This window comes from Nothoprocta perdicaria, unplaced genomic scaffold (genome assembly GCF_003342845.1).
Source record: "Nothoprocta perdicaria isolate Ctin4 unplaced genomic scaffold, notPer1 scaffold_88, whole genome shotgun sequence".
Taxonomy (NCBI): Eukaryota; Metazoa; Chordata; class Aves; order Tinamiformes; family Tinamidae; genus Nothoprocta; species Nothoprocta perdicaria.
In genome coordinates, this window is record NW_020456176.1 from 2487970 (window position 1) to 2506180 (window position 18211).

The window sequence follows — 18211 nt, forward strand, 5'->3', positions numbered from 1 at the left end:
CAAGAAACCTGCTTGAAACCTTTTTATTGGGGTCATGTGGATTTGCCTGGGAGGGGAAGTCCTCCTTTTCTTTCTGTGGTGTTTGGAAGAAGGGTCATAAGTTTTCAGTGCTTAAAAAAACTGCTAACATTCTATCTAAAATCAATAAATAGGAAGAAATATGTTCTGTGTTCAGGCAAGATACAGAAACTTCCCCAGAGAACAGCTCTCTTTCTTCTAAACTTAGAACATCCTTGTTTCTGGTGTTGTGACAGGCCCTTTGAGAATATGACAACAGTAAGTGCTGTATGACTAAGTCACAGAGCCTTCAGAGAGATTGATTTTTTTGGTCTTGCTCTTCAGACGCTGAGAATGTTTCTGGCTGTCCGCTGAGATTTGAAAAGCACTTATAAGTAGGTAATAATCTAACCAGAAATCTCAGTTAGTCAGATTGTCCCTATGCTCAATAATTACTCTTTAAAGTACTAAACTAATCCTAAATAGGGGAAAAAAAATCCTTGTCTCCCCCACAAACATTACTTTAAAAATACATTGCCATTGTTTGGCTTTCCTGTTAAAGCATGAACAAACCCATACTTTGTTCCCATCTTGATGGATTTTGTGCTCCAGATGCTCTACAAAGATGTTTATAGCAGTACCAGATGAGAGTTAATCTTCAGTTAATGGAATAACAAGCAAAACTGAAGTGAATTCCATGCAGTACCAGGATTACTGTTGTATATAGAGTTCAAAGAGGTTAAAGATGCATTTCCTCCTCTGGAAAGTCGCAACTGAATGCCTAAACGCAAGAAAGGGACACGCTTGAGATGTAAAGTTTATTTTATAATTATTTGGACAAGTATACTGAAATAAGTATTCACCAAAAGAAAAAAAAAAGGCAGGGGGGAAAAAAAGGGACAAGACTTAGTAGTGAGTTACTGGTATAGTTGTAGAGTCTTTTTTTTTATTCTTGAGATAAGTTGAAATCACATACCTAACTTAATGTTATAGTATGCTCATTTAAGTGATGAGACATAGTTTGCTTATAAGAAATAAAATACAAGCTTCGAGAATGAATTGGAAGACTATGATCCAAATCCAAAGTTGTAACAATTTTTTTTTTTTTGCTATGAAGTTTCTTGGAAGTGCCTGAAAAGTTTGGATGCTTCAGATCATTCAGTCACCCAGACGGACAATAATTAACTTTTTAAGATGTTCTATTGAATTAGCTGTGATAATCTTGTTTTGTGTAAAATGTTTAACAAGAATCCATTTATTATGTAAATCATGTTGGATATGACACACACTGAAGAATAACACTTTGTTGCTCTTGGTAGAGCGTTGTGTTTTTTTCCTTCCCCACCACTCAATAATCTTTTTAATATATAAATGCATGTGTATGTATATATAAATACATGTATATATATCTCAACGTACGTAAAAGGAAGTTGTTTAAAAGACAGATGTGTGTCCTGTCATGAGTATGAACAGCAGACACAGTAGTTTAGTAGTTCAAGGTTCCTTGGAATGTAAACATATCATTGCTGTTTGAGTGGATAGGAGCTAGCTCTTCATTTGACACTGCTTTAAAAATTGGAAGATGTTTTGCAACCATGGACGTAGCCATGGAAAAGTGTTTTTAGGAAACGTAAATTGACGAAACGGGCTGCAAATTATATTAAATACATAGATGATTTTTATTGGATTGTAGACTTATATTCTTATTGTATACTTGGATTGTTTGGGTACCGTAGTAGTGGTGTTTGGCTTTTAAATTAAAAGACTGATTCAGTATCTTTACAATAAGACACAAGGGTGTCCTGAGACCTTTAGCTATCCAGCACCTGGCTCGCAGACAACTTCTGCACGTGCATTGTATCAGCCCCAGGTCCTGCCACCAGAACTAGGCAAACCCTCGTTCTTGGTCGAGGCTCATGGTGCAGCCTAGTGTTCAACCTGTTTGATTTTATCCTGTGATCTAGCACCTCAGTTAGTGCTTCAGATTTATGGATGACCCATTCAAATGCTAGAACTGTCCTGTATTTGAAATTCCAGAATTACACACACAAAAACATTCCATATGTTCCAGTGTTCCTAGCCTCATGATTCCCTGTATTTTAGCCGTTAAATAATTGTCACATTTCCTATACTTTAGAAGTGCATAATCTTTAATTTTGTTTGTTTAAATATCATTAGGGAGGAGATAAAGTGCTTGGCTACTTCTAATCTGCAGCATCAAAAGTAAATTGCATAGTTTCAGGAAGGTGAAGTAGATGGTATTTTACTCTTGCTGATTTTTCTTTAATAGATTTGCAGCAGAGGAGTGTTTCTCTGGACACAGATACTGCATGTGTAAGTTCTCTTTCTAAATTTATTAAATTATGCTCCTTTATTCTTACTTGCATTTCTATTTATATTCAATGTTCTCTAAGGGAAAATGTTATTTCTTGCAAATGCAGAGCCTATAGATGTTGAGATTGTGCAGCTGTGTTGGTTGATGTCTAATTATTCTTTTGAATTTGCCAGTACATACATCTTTGTGTATTGTTGTGTTACTATTTCAAAGTTACTGTTTTGTCCTCTTTGGGAATAAAGGACAAAATGAGGAACTGTATTTGAGGCTTTGGTCAGGATTTTTGGTCTTTTTTTTTTTTTGGTTGAGGCTTTGGTCATTCTTTTAATGCCATTCACTGTGATCTCACATTTAGATGGAGAATGAATAAGAAAGTGTGTGGATTTGGTCTTTTTGTTTTTATTTTGCTTTCTTGAGACAAATCTCATGTATGTGTACTATGTTACAGTGCTCATTACTCACAGTTCCATTCTAAGTACTGATTTTCTTTCTGTCTGTAGGGAAGTGTTGTTTATGAAATCCAAAATTTACGTCGTTAAATCCAAAAATATTTCCAGTAAATTTCCATACTTTGTCAATTTTTTTAAGCATATAATAGTAAAACAGTGTGTTTCTTTTTTTTAAAAAAAGTTAAATTCTGAAAGTACTGGAAATCTGAAGTTTTTTTTATGATGCTGCCATATAGTAGGAGCAAACTTTTTTATTATTGTTCTTATATTTACTATTAATTTTTATTTTAATGTTTGTTGTATCTGAAAGTAGTGAGTAGGAAAACTTGGTCCATTCTGTTCCTGTAACATTTATGGGAAAAAAAAACGAAGGTGGTATTCTTTGCATTTTGTGCCTAGGTGGGAAAGGTAGATCAGAAGATAACTGGAGAACATAAAAGTAAAGAAATGAAATCTAAATCTTCAGGAACAGTAGATAAAGAAAAATGTAAGTAGTATATATCTGCAAAAATCTCTTTAAAGTTTTTCTGATGGAAAGAGTTTTACTGAAATCAATCTATTTAACAAAAATACTTTTTGGAGGAAAGAATGGAGGGAGAATTCCAAATTCAAAACCAAAAAAATATTACTTTCTAGAATAACTCTTGGTGTTTTGCTTCATATGTTTGACAAAAACATTTGTCAAATGTAATTAGTTACAGCATGGAAGACAATAATGTAGTTGTTATCAAATTTTGTTTTTTTCTTTAAGATGATTGTTGTCCTTCCTTTTTATAAATTATTTTTAAACTATTTTTATAAATTATAAAAATATGTTTGTACACAGTTTCATATGTCATATTGCTGTGTGTTTAGATACAAAAGTATCAAAAGTCTGGTAAGGAATATAAAACTGAAGAAAGCTGAGCATTGGGGAAAAACTCTAGCTTTTATTCTTAGGCTGAGTGTTTCCTAATGTTCATCTGGAAAGTCAGAAGTTTTACTATAACATTTCTTTCTGTCTAGAAACAAAAGATGAGCAAGGAGTCAATCTATTCAATGTCATAATTATTTCTAGGATAATGTGGTCCCTGTATTGACATTATTATGAAATTGACTATATAACATCTGCAAGCCCTGTCCTCAACTGGAGCCAAAGTTTTTAGTAGTAGTTTTTGCTTTCCTCTCTCCAGCAGCAGAGCGATAAAGAGATTGCATTAAACTAATTGTTGATGTCATTTCTTTGATTCTTCTACTTCTAAGAATGTTGGTTCGATGAAGTGACTGATTACAAGTCATGCAGTGTTCATTAGTGTTGTATATGGCATTAACTGTTTCTTGTAGTGGGGTTGTAGTTATAGTTGATGTTTGGTTTCTTTTTATAGTATCTCAATGCACTGAAAACTAAATTTCAATTTTAAGGTCATGCATGAAAAATGAATCACAGAATTTTTTTTTGTATAACCGTAGTGTCTTTTCAAAAAGTTCAATATAATTTTCTGTTAATGTAAATGTTTCTATATTGTAAAGAAGGTGCTACTTTAAAAAAATATATTGAATTGTGCTAATGATGCACTGATATAAAAGAGTATCAAGTCAGAAAAACACACTATTATTTGTTTTTCTTCAGGCAACCAGCTGATTGCCCAGGATGCTAGAAATGGTGAAGAACAAACTCAGGGTTCCAAAACAAAAGCTAATAACAACAAGGTGTGTGTGTGTGGTGGGATTTGTTTCTTTTGTTTGTTGATTTTATTAACTGTTACACACATGTTACTGTGTATCCCTAACTGTAATGAATAATACTGAACTCTCAAGCTTGTATTTCTCTAGTTTCAGGAGGTCTTTTTCATCATTAACCAAGTTACTTCTACATTGCTTTGAATATAAAACAACTGTGACTAGAGAATGATTCCCTTTTCAAGAGAAATCCGTTAAAAAAAAAAAAGATAGCAGACATCTGTGTTCTGCATAACCTCTGTGCAGCACCCACATCTCTGAGATACATAGGGCAGCTTTGCACCATAGTTATGAGTTTAGCAAATTTTCGGCCATTCTGATTGGAATGAGTCCCAAGTCCTGGGTTTGCAATGATAAGCTTGCATGTAAAACAGAATTCAATGAAAAATAGATGTTCCTTGTAGGGCTGATTGCAGGATACTTTGAATTATCCTGTGTACTAATTTTGATGAAGGTACTTAGTGTCAGAATTTCTGAGACATTACAGGATCTTAAGTGAAATACCTATGTGTTTTTTAGGTTACGTAATTTTTAGCAATTACATTTAATTTTTATTAAGCTACTCTTTATTGTTTCAAAATCATGCAGGAAGCTGTTGTGGGTGATACTGCAGAAGTGACCGAAGAAATTGATGCGAAATACACACCTCCTAAAAGTGATGGGGAAGGGAAAGGTAATGAAAATGCATTTTCAGAGCAATTTCTTGAGTCTGTACTAAATACGTTTGATTGATTTTAAGGGAATCTTCATCCTGGTCAGGTATCTGTGTATATTCCCTAGTTGTTTCATACTCTACTACTCCTATCAAATAATGCATTTTGGCAAGTCCTTTAATGATGAGAGTAATGCTGATGTTTCTGCTAATAATAATCTGGCTGAGAGGAGGAGTAAACTGTTATCACCTGTGCACACAGTTGCTGTAGCTTCAGTATGTGGCCTGAGTAGGGCAGTCCATCAGACGTGACAGTTGGCTGAGGAATAGCACAGTTGGGACACATGACAAGGTCACCTTCTTTCTCTGATCAGAAGTAAGAAAGGCCTTTCCTTGGCAGAATTCTGATGTGCTCACCTTTTAAAAGCAATTCTTTTTGCTTCCTTAGAGAAGTGAGTCACGAAAGAGCATAAATTGCACTGTTTTAGATGTTTCATTAACACCACTAAAACAAACAAGTACAGGTGACATGTCCTCAACATGTGGACCTAGTCTGCTTTTGTGTGAATAGGGCAACTCTTTTCTATGAGCAGCTGCCCTGTTGATAGCTCTGTCTCATCGATGAGCCTGTCTATGATTTTGAAACTGGTTTGCAGTACACTTCGAGCATATCCTCGGCTTCCTGTCCCATGGAACGTGGGAGAGAATCAAGTAGTGGTTTGTCTTCATCTTGCCCTTTTTTTTTTTGAAGAGTCTTGCCTTCAAACTGTGCTTTTTTTCTTAGATTCAAAATCCCTGACTGTGGACAGTGAGGTATACTGGCAATCCAGTACATTAGTGCAAGACAAATCAAGGTTTACGGGAGTTGCTTTTTGGACCATTGAGGAAAGTAATGCTTTTAAAATAGTGCCAAAATTCATGTACCTTTTCCAGTATCTAAAAGCAAAATTGTACTTTTGTGTGTGTGTGCAGATGAAGTCATCATCAAGCAGGAAATGTCTGAAAAGGCAAAGCAGAATCTAGAATCAAATGCAAGCTCTGTAGAGGTGAGTGCTTGTCAGGTAACTGAGATAAAGCATGTTCACAGTACTTGTTTTCCCATTTTTGTTGATAACAGTAATAAAACTTCACCAAAACAAAAATAGCTGTGGAAAAGATGTCTCTTGGCACTGTGAAATCAAACACTCAGGTGATTCTCTGTTGCAAAGTATAAACTCACAATATGAAGTATCAGTGCTCAATTATTGACCTAGAAATAACTCTCTTCTGGCACAAAGTAGTCTGAAGAGACACTAAAGAATTTCATTTAATATTTTGTTTAATATTTCCTTTGCTTCATGTTCTAAAAAAGAAAGATTGCACCAGAAACCCATAAAAATGGTAATTTCAAATACCTGTTTTTTACAGCATAGTTGATCACAGTTTTTTTTCCTTCATTTTCTCAGAAAGTAACACTTATGCTCCAAAACTATCAGTCTGGAACACACATGGTATCAGTTTCAGAATAGCAGGTCTGAGTTCCAATACGTTGACTGCTCCAGACTTTATGATGAAAATATTACCGCTTAAAAAGTTTAAACCTCTTTGTATTATCTTTTAGCTTTATGTGGCATATTCTGCAGTGGTATATGTAAAAGACTGTGGTATATGAACCCATAGAGATGAAGAATGTTGCTCAGCTGCAGAAATGAACAACTTCGTACTCCTAGAGACCTTAACATTCATCATTTGCATTTTTCTCTCTTAAGTGGAAATGGAAAAATTTCCAAATTCAGAGAGTAGGACATAACATTTGTTCCCTCAAGATTTGAGTCCATAGGAGAAAGAAATACCGTAGACTTCAGTAAATTTTCAGTGAGGAACTTAACCAACTTTCCATGGTGATAGAAGAAAGGAATTTATTATCAAGGGTTTTTTTGTGAACTGAGCGTATGACCAATTTCATTATTGATAAATTTCTCTCAAAGCTTAACTTAAAAGTAAGGTACATTTTCCTCTGAAGACTCTGTTCCTATAGAGATCTTTACCAGTCTGAGTAATAGGGTGATTAAGATGCTGAAGTAAACATCTCCTCCATTGCTATGAGATGCAGCCTGCATTACATTGCTTTGCAAAGGTACTGCCAAGATGCAAAGTTTGGAGCTCTCAAGAAAGCAGAAGAATGTAGTAGTGTTTTTGGGGGAAGATAATACCATTTATTAGCCTAGGAAATCTAGTTGATAGGAGGGGAAAGTATTACATTCTCAGGTCTGCCTCAGGCCAGTCACAGTCTGTGTATTCAGTAACTTTTCTTTTTTCCCAGCTCTCAATGGGTTTCGTAAGAATCGGTGTCTTTTCCTTATAAAATCTGCCTCATCTGTGATTTTTAAACTAGCAAACGCTACTTCTGTTGCTAATACGTTGAGTTGTTACCATTTTTCGTATTATGTTATTGAAATGGAAATCCATACTAAATGTCAGTTGTAATTTCAAGTGTTTTTGTCCTTTGCTTTTCACAGGAAAATCAGCCTGTAGTAGTGAAACGGAAGAGAGGAAGGCCTCGTAAATATCCCCTTGAGGCTGTACCTGGTGGTAAGTATTTGCAAAATAGCTATACGGACAGATAATGAAAAGAGCCAGCTCTGAAGTTCTGAATTCATATTTCTTCCTTCAGGTGGGGAGTCAAAAGCTGATATGAGCACTGGGAATGTAAGTGCCTTTATTTTTTGGGTGCATGGTAATTCAAAAGCTGTTTTTTTTCTTATCCGGTATTTCAGAAGTTTCTTTGAAAAAAAAAAAAAAAAAGTGAAAATTAAGTTCAGTCTAGTCAATTCAGTGAAATGTAATGTGAAATGTTAACTTCAAATAAGAATGAAAACTGATTTTAAAACCCCTTCTGAAATAGCTTTGCCTTGACACTCAGAATGGAAACTGAATCTTCTTTTTCTAGTTTGACCACTTTGAAGGTCATGTAGCAATGACTTTGACAGAATTATCAGTTAGTTCCAGAATGACTAAGCCACCGTCTAAAATTATAAGGGAGCTCAGCCATCCTTTAAGTGATGAAAGCAAATGTTTTTTGTTGGTGGTTTTATATATATATGTTTTAAGTTGTCATAGGAGATCATGCAAATCTCCTTCTGTATTCTGAGTAAATACAAATTTCTGTTGATCGAAATTCTTCAAGGCCGGAATGTGTGATAATGACTGCTAAATTTTTATTGGTAAAATGAGAATAGTTTTGGTCAAATATATTTCTGAAAACTGCTTTTCACTTAGTCTTATAATAAAATTTTAATTTTTTGTCGCCAATAGAAATGCAGGCTACTATTAGTTCAAGAACGGAGATATAAAATTTCTGTATCTTGATTAGAATATATGTAAATCCAGGGGGAAAAAAAAAAAAGAATAGTATACGTGAAAGGAGTTTGCTGCATTTATTAATGCAATGATGAATCTTTCAGTTATTCTTTTAAAAAAAATTTTTTTTTCTTCCAGCAGCAGTCTCCTGCCTTTACAGGTAGAGGAAAAATTCCTCAGACAGGTAAGCAAGTTGACTTTTGGCTTTAACAAGCCAACAAAAAATGTTGGCAGAAATGTAAGAGGGTTTTGAAGAAAAACCACTAGGTCTTTCCCAAATGTCATCCCTTGTAGTTAGTATTATGATCTTGTGGAAGTATGTGAGTAAAGAGTGAAGGCGTGAAGGTTTGTACCCATTTCCCCCTAAGGTTTGCATTTTAAGAAAGTAGCAGCTTAGTAAGAATGTTTTTCAACAGTCCTGTTGTATCTTTAAGTGCTGAATAATATATGGAAGAATGTACCTATGCATTTGGGTGTGTGGATAGGCACATGGCAGAACTTCTCAGAAGAAGGTGGGTGCCCCATCAAACTGGTTCTTGGCTGTTAGGATCTGTTCTCCTTTTTTCTACTTTGTTTCTTTCTATATAGTAAACATTAAAATCACAGTTGTTATTTAAAAAAAAATCTAGAATACACATAGAGAATTCTAATTTAGTTTTGTTCAATTTTATTATCCACAAATGTGAGACTAAAGAGGTGGGTAGCAGCTTGAGATGGTATCTGTTTTCCATTTCATGGCAATTGTAAGATCCTTAGAAGATGATCGCCTAACTTTACTTGGAATGTTCTTCTGATGCCTTGCACTAAAATTAAGTAGAAAGATATTTGTTATTTTCATATTTTTTTCTCTTCAAAGGTCTGTTATTTGTAAGAGATCAAATTTTGTTGTTGAATTTTGAATAATTTTCCACTAGGATGGTGTGTGAATCGGTACTGTTTGTTTAGGGATGTGTCTTTTTAATTATGGCTATTCATAACATAGGTTTTAAAAACCTTTTAGGAAGAGATGAACCTGGAAAGAGGATTAAAAAGTTGTTTAGGAACAAATAAAAACACTCAACATGCAACAACATCTGGAGGGAAAAAAAGCCTCAAACCTTGAAAGGAAACCTTGAGGAGTTTCCAAAAGCTTATGCCTTTATGGAGATGCTATTCTGGCTGCACTGCACATATGGATGCTTTCCTGTTTTCATTGCATTTGTTAAATGTCAGCTTTAATCTATATACTTGAGACTTATAGTCTCTGGAGGGCTAGCTGGTTGCATAGTGCTTGGTTTCTATCAACTGCAGACAGAACAGACAAGTATGTGAGAAAGGTGCAGAAGTACCTCCTGGGTTGCTTTTTTTAAAAGAGGATGGACATGTGACTGTTTGCGTGAAGATTAGTTTAGTATGTTACATAACAGTTTTATAGGTGAAAGGATGTTACATCACACCAATACTATGAAGAGTGAATGAAATCCCATGAAATACTTTGTTAGCGTTTGAGTGAGAAAAGAGTTTGAAACTCCTGAAGGGAAAGGGAAGGAAAAGGAAGGAAAAGGAAAGGTCATGGTCATTTTGTGGTAATCCAGCACAAGGATTTGTGATGGGGCTAGCTTGGTATTTAGAATGGTGAGCAGAGAGAGCTTCCTCACGTTTGGTACGTGTAGCTAAAGACAAGTGATCATCATAGCATCCTCCCATAGCGCCGAGGAAGTGCTGTAAATACTCAGCACTGCAAAGCACTTCTCTGCCAAATGCTTCCTGAATGAGTAGGAACAACTAATGCTGAATCTGAGACTAAAATAATATTACACTAATAAGTGGCTACTACTGTAATATTAGTAAGATCTAAAAAGCTATAATTTATGATAATTATTTTAATGTTTCATATGTTGAGGCAAAAGTACTACTCTCACTTGTAAAAGTATTGTACGCTTTAAGAAGGCATGTGCTACACTTGCATTATTTTTAAGCTACAAACCATTTTGCTGTAAATTTGCCAGAACGAACCAGGATTTAAAGTACTTGTCATGACAGACTTAATTAACTCTTTAAAATTCAGTGTAAAAATAATTTATACAGTGGCCAGCCCTACATTTTATTGTACTTCCCCATTGGATGAGTTGCACATCATTTGGTTTTATTTCATTTATCTCTATGCATTTTTCCTCCTTAATTTCAATGACCAAAAAGATTGCTGCGTATGAATTTTAGAGTATCTCTGCTCGTTGAAGTCTGTTTTGATCCATTGCCTTGACAACATAGAAGGATATGTTCTAGCAGAAAAGCAGTGGTAGTTCAGAGATTGTTGGTGTAGATTTCAAATAGCAATCTAGCAGTTTTATGGCAGAAAAAAACAGTACAAATGCCTGCTTCTGTTTAGGTTGCGTCTGTCCTTCTGTTGCTAGGGATTTTCATCTTAATTGTTCTGCAGATCCTGCTGATTATCAGACGTCAAAAGTTTTTGAAAGTGATCTTTTTCTCATCAAACTCAGGGCAGAAGTTTTGAGTGCACATTGCGGAGAGACTGAGACAATATGAAGGAAAGGGTTCGTAAAACGTGTTTTAAAACATCCAGGTCAGTCTGCCAGGAGTACTGAATCGAGTCTCTAAGGCCACTGCAGTGGAACAAGCCACATGGCATAATTTGCATGTCAGGTGTTAGACAGGGTTTTAATTTTTCTTTTTGAGCTATTGCCATCTTGCTACCTCACAGTGGAAGCAGCTAAGCACTGAACAGGTTCCCCAGAGGGACTGTGGAATCTGCTTTTGGAGAGGCTCGGAGTTTGAGTGAAAAAGTTCTTGAACAACAGGATCAGGTTTTGAATTTAGTCTGCTTTGAAAAGGAGGTTTGGACTAGAGGCACTTTCCAAGTTAAGTATTTCTATAATTGGTTTACTGTTCCCAAAAGAGTTAAGTAATTGACCTTTGCTTTTCCATTAAAACAAAACAACATATACTTAACTCTGTTGTTGCATAGTAGTATTAGTCACATTATTACCTAAAAATAATTAAATCATTATCTTGTACAAAAAAAATCAAAGCCATCTGGATATGGATTTAAATGTTCTCTGAGAATCTGTGATGTTTATGAAAAGTTGATAGGTTGAAAGAAATCATTTTGAAAGTGATTAGCAAGAGACTTGAAATTGAGAGTTTTTTTTCTTCTTCTTTCTTAGGTAAAGAGTCTTCTAATACAAAAGAAACAAATGTAAGTGAGAGCATTTTAAGTTTGTAAGTAGATTTAATGAAAAATGTCCTCTTTAAATTTAATTGATCTTGCCTTATTTGCTTCCTTTTTATTTCTCTAGGAAGATGAAGCTGGGAAGACAGAGATGGTTGTGCGCAAAAGGGGAAGAAAGCCTAAGCGTTCTCTGGCTCAGTTAGAGGAAACTGGTAAAAACATAAAATTACACTGCTCCTAACAGGATGACATGATTTTACTGTGACTTTCTGTATGCTAATCGCAACAAGATAAGCATTATTCAATTTTCTTTTCTTGAGGAAAAAATCATTGAGTTACAGCTAGTGTAAATATTATGTAAATATGTGTAAATTGCTCTAATCTCATGTCAGAATTGCTACATCCCAGATGCTTCTATAAACCCTCGTGAATTTTCTATGAATTCTGGCTATGAGCTGCATAAGTAAACTATTCTGAATGTGTTAACTAGATTAAGTCAAACAAGTATGAATTTGAAATGCTAAAGCATAAAGGAAATGGAAAATTACTTACTTAAAATGGGATTTATGAGTAGAATACATTTTCTAAATGAAATGTCCATATCCTTTTGGAGGGCTTTTGGAAAATTATAGCATATGTCTAAAATTTTACATGGACAGAAACACAGGAACCAGAAAGAAAACGTCGGAAACTAACATCTGGTGAAGAGGAAGTAAAAGAGCAGGAGGAAGGTGAGGAAGAAGATGGAGAGGAAGATGATGAAACATGTTCTGGAGCCACAACTAGGTCAGCCACAAGATTGGAGACTCAAAGGTAACTGTTCAGAGATACTGCTGATGGGCTTTTTTCCACATTGTTCTCAAGTCTTGTGAGTTTTTTGTTTTGGAGAGGGAGATATTGAAAGGAAGGGAAAATCAGGTAATGAGTAAAAAAAAAATCATTCAAAGGAGTCAAGTAATTAGAAAGAAATCATATCTGTTTGCTATACCTAGGTTGTGGTAGTGTAGAACTGACCCCTCACATGCAACGAACCTTTCTTGGCTGCATCAGGGAGCAGTATAAAGTTTTAGCTTTTGCAGAACGATGGGTCAGAGAAGTTGCAAAGGCTGCTTTCTAGCACCCGGATTGACTGTTCTGGCATGGGATTCCCCAAAGGAGTAACTAACAGGTTTAGGTTTCTAGTATACCTGCCTTCTTAGCCTTGTTTCTTAGTGCTCTGGAAAAGCTTGTCCTCTCCAAGGATCAACTTTATATCATAGTGTGAGCAGTGATTTTTATGGAACGGGCACTATGGCTTTAGTGATTATGGGTCGAGCTTTTCAGCAGTTGTGCCGTGTCTTTCTGTACTGGACTTGCACTGCTCTGCAGCAGGTGAGAAAAGGGCAGTGTGAGAGAAACACTTCAAAATGTACAGATATAATCTGTGTGACAGTTGACAGGTGGGGGGAAGAGTTGTACATTGACAGATACTTCTCGTAGACAGTATAAGTGTATCCTATTTCTTTGGTAAATCTTGAGATTTTCCCCTCTGTGTAGTTTTCAATACAGGTTTAAGGTAGTTTGTATTCCTGGAACATTTAGATGGTAGGAGTGTGGCTGTACTGAGCAGGAACACAGATTTCCTCTTGTACAGGTGATCAGTTAATTGGCAGCAGTGCTTTAAAGGATCTGGGTGGTGTTAGGTAACACAGTCAAGACAATTAAATGTTCTAGGTTACATCTTGCCTTGCATGACTGCTGGTAAACATGAAGTAAATAAATCAAAAAATCAGGATATTCTGTGGCAGAAAGGTTTTGCTTGATTCTACAGCCCTGTGCTAAGAGGGAGGAACTGATCGATGCTGATTGCTCTGATGGTTACCGTCTAGCAAACCAGTTCTTCCTCAACCATCAACCATTCTGTCAGCTTTTGTTTTCTAAATGAATGGTTGATTGGAATATGCTGTGACTTGGTAACAGCTCACAGTGGAGTGTTATGGTTGGGCAGGATTTGTTGGTGGTGATGATTAGCGTTATTATTAATGAGAGCTTTCCAAGTAACTTCGATTCTAATTCCAATGACGCTCCTCTAGGAATGAAGAGGCACGAGGGGAGGTTTCATGCTAAGGGGGAAAATGCTCTTGTTCCTTTTGATCATGAAGAATAGAAAGCCTCATTGGGAACTGGAGTTTAGGTATTATATCAGTATTATAGAAGATTTAGGTATTATATCAGTATTATAGAAGATAACCTCATTTTGATTGTCCCTCCTGGCTTGTCGTATGACAGTATTGACTATGTTTTCCCTTGAGTCGATATGGCTGGGAGATGTTGAAAATGTTAGGGTCTCAAAAGACACACTTGAATATCTTAGAAGGTAAGAACTGATCCTCTTGTCAGTCTTGATTCAGGTGACACCTGAGAGATTTTGCTCCTGGTGGTGGGTAAAAGGTTGAGCTGCTCTGCAGATCTCCCAGTTGATTCTGTGTCAGTCTCCAATTTGTGTTTCAGTTTGGGTCAAGGCAGAGATGTAATTTCCAATGTCCATTTCTTTTCCAAATGTTATGCGATTGAAATACATGAATCTGCAGCACTGAAGAAATTCATCCATATTTTAGTTGTCTGTAAACTCAGAGAAGAAAAAACAAAACAAAAGACTTAATACAAAGGAGTCATTTGGTATGAAGGAAAGTCGGGCTGTTTGGAGGCTGTTATTGCTATCCCTTGGCACAGCTCTGCCATTTTGTAGGCAAACTGAAGTGTAGAAGTCACCAGCCTGACTCTGAGCTGCAGGAACCATCAGGAGAAGGTCGTGGCTTTGTGAAGTCTTGATCTGTATTGCTGTCTCCCAGGGCAGAATGGAAGTCCAGGCTTTGTTTCATGTTCACTGACTAAGTTTCTGTAAATTACAGTCTTCATTCTGGTGAAGACCTTGGATACTCACAGGGTTTCCTTCCTTCCTGAGGCCACATTAGTGTATTTTAGCCTTTTAGAGCTTGTTTAAAGCGCTGCTGACAAGGCAGTACATGGTTGATTTCATTATTTTAGAGATGACTCGGAAAGTGATTATGCAGTCTGTGATACAAATCTATAAAGGCTTATGCTTACATATATAGTTATATATAGGTTTTAAATATGTTTCACATGGGCTTTACAGGTGTATTTGTTTATGACTTTCTGTAGAGAGATTATCTTTACAGACAGTATCTACCCACAGAACAAACTTTGTGCTTAGAAGTAATTCTGTGTGTGCACTAACACTTCCTTCCACCATTATGGCTATGCAAAGATGCCTTTTTTAATTAGAATTTACCTAGAGTTTTGTGTCTCTGATTTCCAGTGTGATTTTTTTCTAGTTCTGACTGCAAAAAAAAGCATCTCTATCTTAAAATGCTGCAAACATTTTGCATCTTATGTAGTGTCCTGGGATGATTCCATGTGGAAGGGGCTGCTGCTTCATCCTCAGCATTGCTGAGTATTTACCTCTTAACTAATTAGGTTTGTTTGGGAGCAGTGAAGGTGATTGCCAGTAACCAGTTTTCCATGTTTCTGAACTGACAGGTACTGCGCTGCTATTGAGTTCTTCCTTTACAATAAAACAAGCAAATTCCCTGCTCTTCAGTAATCTGTTCTCCATTGCTGCTTTGGTTGTTCTTCTGGTACTCCAAGCTGGGCATTTCTGTACCAGAACTATTGCAGATTTGAACTAGGAGTTTTATTTCAATATTGAAATATTGTTAGTGAAGTAGCCTTTCAGTTCTGTCTTTGGTATGAAAATACAGGGCTCTTCTTTGAATATAGTCTTGAACACAGGAACCCTCAACATGCAAGTGCTGTGTTTCTTTTCACCATTTCTTTTGTCAACTTCAGTTTGCTTGTTGCAAATATTGTATAGTCCTAATTTTCTGCACTTGAAATGTGTGAAGAAAGTGAAGAAAGTGGTAGAAGTGTTTTACGATACACGTTCATCATTCTTTGGTGTTACAGAAAGCAGCCCAGCAAGCCAACCACACGTGCAGCCTCGAAAGGCAGCAGTCCAAATTCACCTTCTCCTAGAAAACAACAGAAGTTAGCAGGAAAGAAAAGATCCCCAAGTGATACAAAAACGAATAAATCTCCTCCACTGACACAGTAAGTATGAAAGTTAAAGCCACTTCTCTTGTTTGTTTTGGATGCCACTATGTTGATCCTTTCTTCTTTATTGTATAATATACTACTTCAGAATCTCAACACAGCACAGTTTTGCTCTGTTCCATTCTTTTGTGATATATAAAAAGCTCTTGAAGGATTTTCTCCTGTTCCGTTCTCCATTTCTTTGATATTTGAAATATTATGGGGTTTTTTTTGTTTTTCTGAAAATGTTGTCATGCAGTACTTCAACCTGAACTGTGATTGATTGTTTAATGGCGAGGAGAGCAACTGTAGTTCAGGTTAAAGCAACATATGATGTCTTAATTCTGATATTTCAAAGATATTTCCAAGATCAGCTGATAAGAGAATATTTGAGAGTCCTCTTACCAAATCTTGAAAGTATTTCCCTTTCTTTTCTTCTGTGGCACACTTGATTTTTGAGACTGTGTAAACAGTAATACATGTGATACATAGTTGCTCTCCGTTGTGTTGCTTGCTTGTAAGAGTGAGGTTGTATGACAAAAATTTACACTTAGCCCTCCTTCATTCTGAAATATAGCAATGTTTTCAAGCTTAACTACAGGCAGAGAAACAGACATGTGTGAACTGACTGGCTGTTACTGTTCAGCTAAGGTAAATTATTTGTATTTATGAAAATGGCCAGGAGTTTAAGCCACACTTGGTTGTGGCTGAGCTGTGATGGGCATTTACGTGGATGCCTGATTGGTAACGGAAGTGCTTGGTATCTGCCCTCTTTTCCCTCTTGTATGTGTGAGACTTAAGCCATTATTTCTGTTCTTGTGTCCTTAAGATAATTACTTATATTCTGTCCTAATCCACGTGTCATCTCAGAAGAGTGAGGAGAAGGAGGAGGAAGGGCTCTAGTCCCAACTGCAGTATTTGGAGCGGGCTCCAGCCTACAAGTTTAGTAGACACTAGAATTTGACACGAGTTTGCGTGGTCTCCTGGGGTCTGTGCAGCTGCATGTCGTCTTGAGAGTTAGTTATGAAATAATGTGTCCAAGTGCTTCCTTGGAGATGGACAGCATTGCTCCATCTTCTGAACAGAATCATCTGTCACCCTTTTTATATTTTCCAGGCGCCACATTATTAAAATGATTGATAATTATGTTTTTTAGGTTAAAGATGCAGTCTACTAAGCGTAAAGGGGAAGGCAGCCCGACATTGGTACGCAGAAAAGGCCAGCAGAAAACAGAGGAGGCGCCAGTTAAGAAAGCAAAACGATAATTTCTACAAGCAAGTATGATCCATGGAAAAGCTTAAAGAAAAAACATCTGTGCTTCTATTTTTTTTAAAGCAAAGGGATTTGCACGTGCTTGTTTCAAAGCTCTAAGTTAATAGATGCAGTACCTTTAAGTTACATTTTAAACAGCTTTATAAACTATTGTTTATACAGAATATTATGTACATTTATTTCAGATGAAAAATAAGTTTACTTTGTATCTGAACGAAAAACAAAGTAGTTATATATTTTATCACTGACTTGGAAGTTGAGGTTTCCCGATGTGACTCGCTAACGCAGATGCTTCCAACCCACGAGGTACCCCTGGGCCTACTAATACACTTTGTATATAAACTTGTAAAAATAGGTTGTATTTTACTCTGTGTATGAATCTAATCAATGATGGACATTTTATTTATTTTATGGAAAGCATTGGTCTGTAAACTTTAGTATATACCGTAGGTTTTTTTAATTATATATTTTACATTCTATGCAGATGTCAGTAGGAAACTTCGCCTCTGCTCCTCCAGGGCCATCTAAAACCTGAAGTTCTCTAAAATATGCTCAGACAGTTGGTAAAATACTTTCTCGCATGCATTGAAGTAGGTTAGCATAGTGGAAAGGATTTGGCTCCTTTCTGTTCACATTTGTGACAAAGTATAAAATATAAAATGTAATTCTACTGATTCTGATTATATTTTCATTTGTAAATTTACTACCAGCCTGAAGAAATAAGTAGTATTAGGTTAGATTTGCTTCCAGTCAGCTGACACAGCCTCAAAATGAAACGAATTGTTTTATTTTGCAACTGAACACCTGTCCTTTCAGTATTCACCTTTTTCAACAGAGGGACCCATTGAAGTCAAATGTCACTTCTAACTGTAGAGCTTCAGCATTTTATGTTACATTTTATACACAGGTATTTAAAAAACAAAACAAAAAAAAAAAAAAAAAAAAACAGAACCTGGTATTATTGCCAGAATCTTTTTTTAATGTATATTAACTCTGGTAAGAACAAATGTTCAAGTGAAGTTGTATATAAAGTTAAACTTTTCTTATTATCAAATGTGTCTCTTGTAATGATGTGATGAGTTGCCAAACAATCTGAGATTATTTTAAGTGTTTTGTTCATATTCTGGTTTATAATTAAAGAGGATTCTGGGGGTTTGGAGTTTTTCCCTTTTTTCTTTTTTTTTTTT

General features: G+C 35.9%; 1 protein-coding gene across 2 annotated transcripts in view; it reads left to right on the forward strand.

Annotated features, from left to right (window-relative positions):
• The window catches only part of BOD1L1 (biorientation of chromosomes in cell division 1 like 1), a 35062-nt gene extending 17138 nt beyond the window's left edge, over positions 1-17924 (forward strand). The window contains exons 12-24 of one of the 2 annotated variants that reach the window (XM_026052360.1): positions 2288-2331; positions 3181-3268; positions 4391-4470; positions 5089-5173; positions 6125-6198; positions 7651-7723; positions 7806-7840; positions 8630-8675; positions 11656-11687; positions 11788-11872; positions 12320-12473; positions 15627-15770; positions 16909-17924. In XM_026052360.1, coding sequence (XP_025908145.1) covers positions 2288-2331; positions 3181-3268; positions 4391-4470; positions 5089-5173; positions 6125-6198; positions 7651-7723; positions 7806-7840; positions 8630-8675; positions 11656-11687; positions 11788-11872; positions 12320-12473; positions 15627-15770; positions 16909-17017 — 1049 coding nt within the window. In that variant the 3' untranslated portion in view covers positions 17018-17924. The remainder of the gene's footprint in view (positions 1-2287; positions 2332-3180; positions 3269-4390; positions 4471-5088; positions 5174-6124; positions 6199-7650; positions 7724-7805; positions 7841-8629; positions 8676-11655; positions 11688-11787; positions 11873-12319; positions 12474-15626; positions 15771-16908) is intronic. The other variant, XM_026052361.1, reaches the window with a different exon arrangement.
• Positions 17925-18211: the final 287 nt, after the last annotated feature.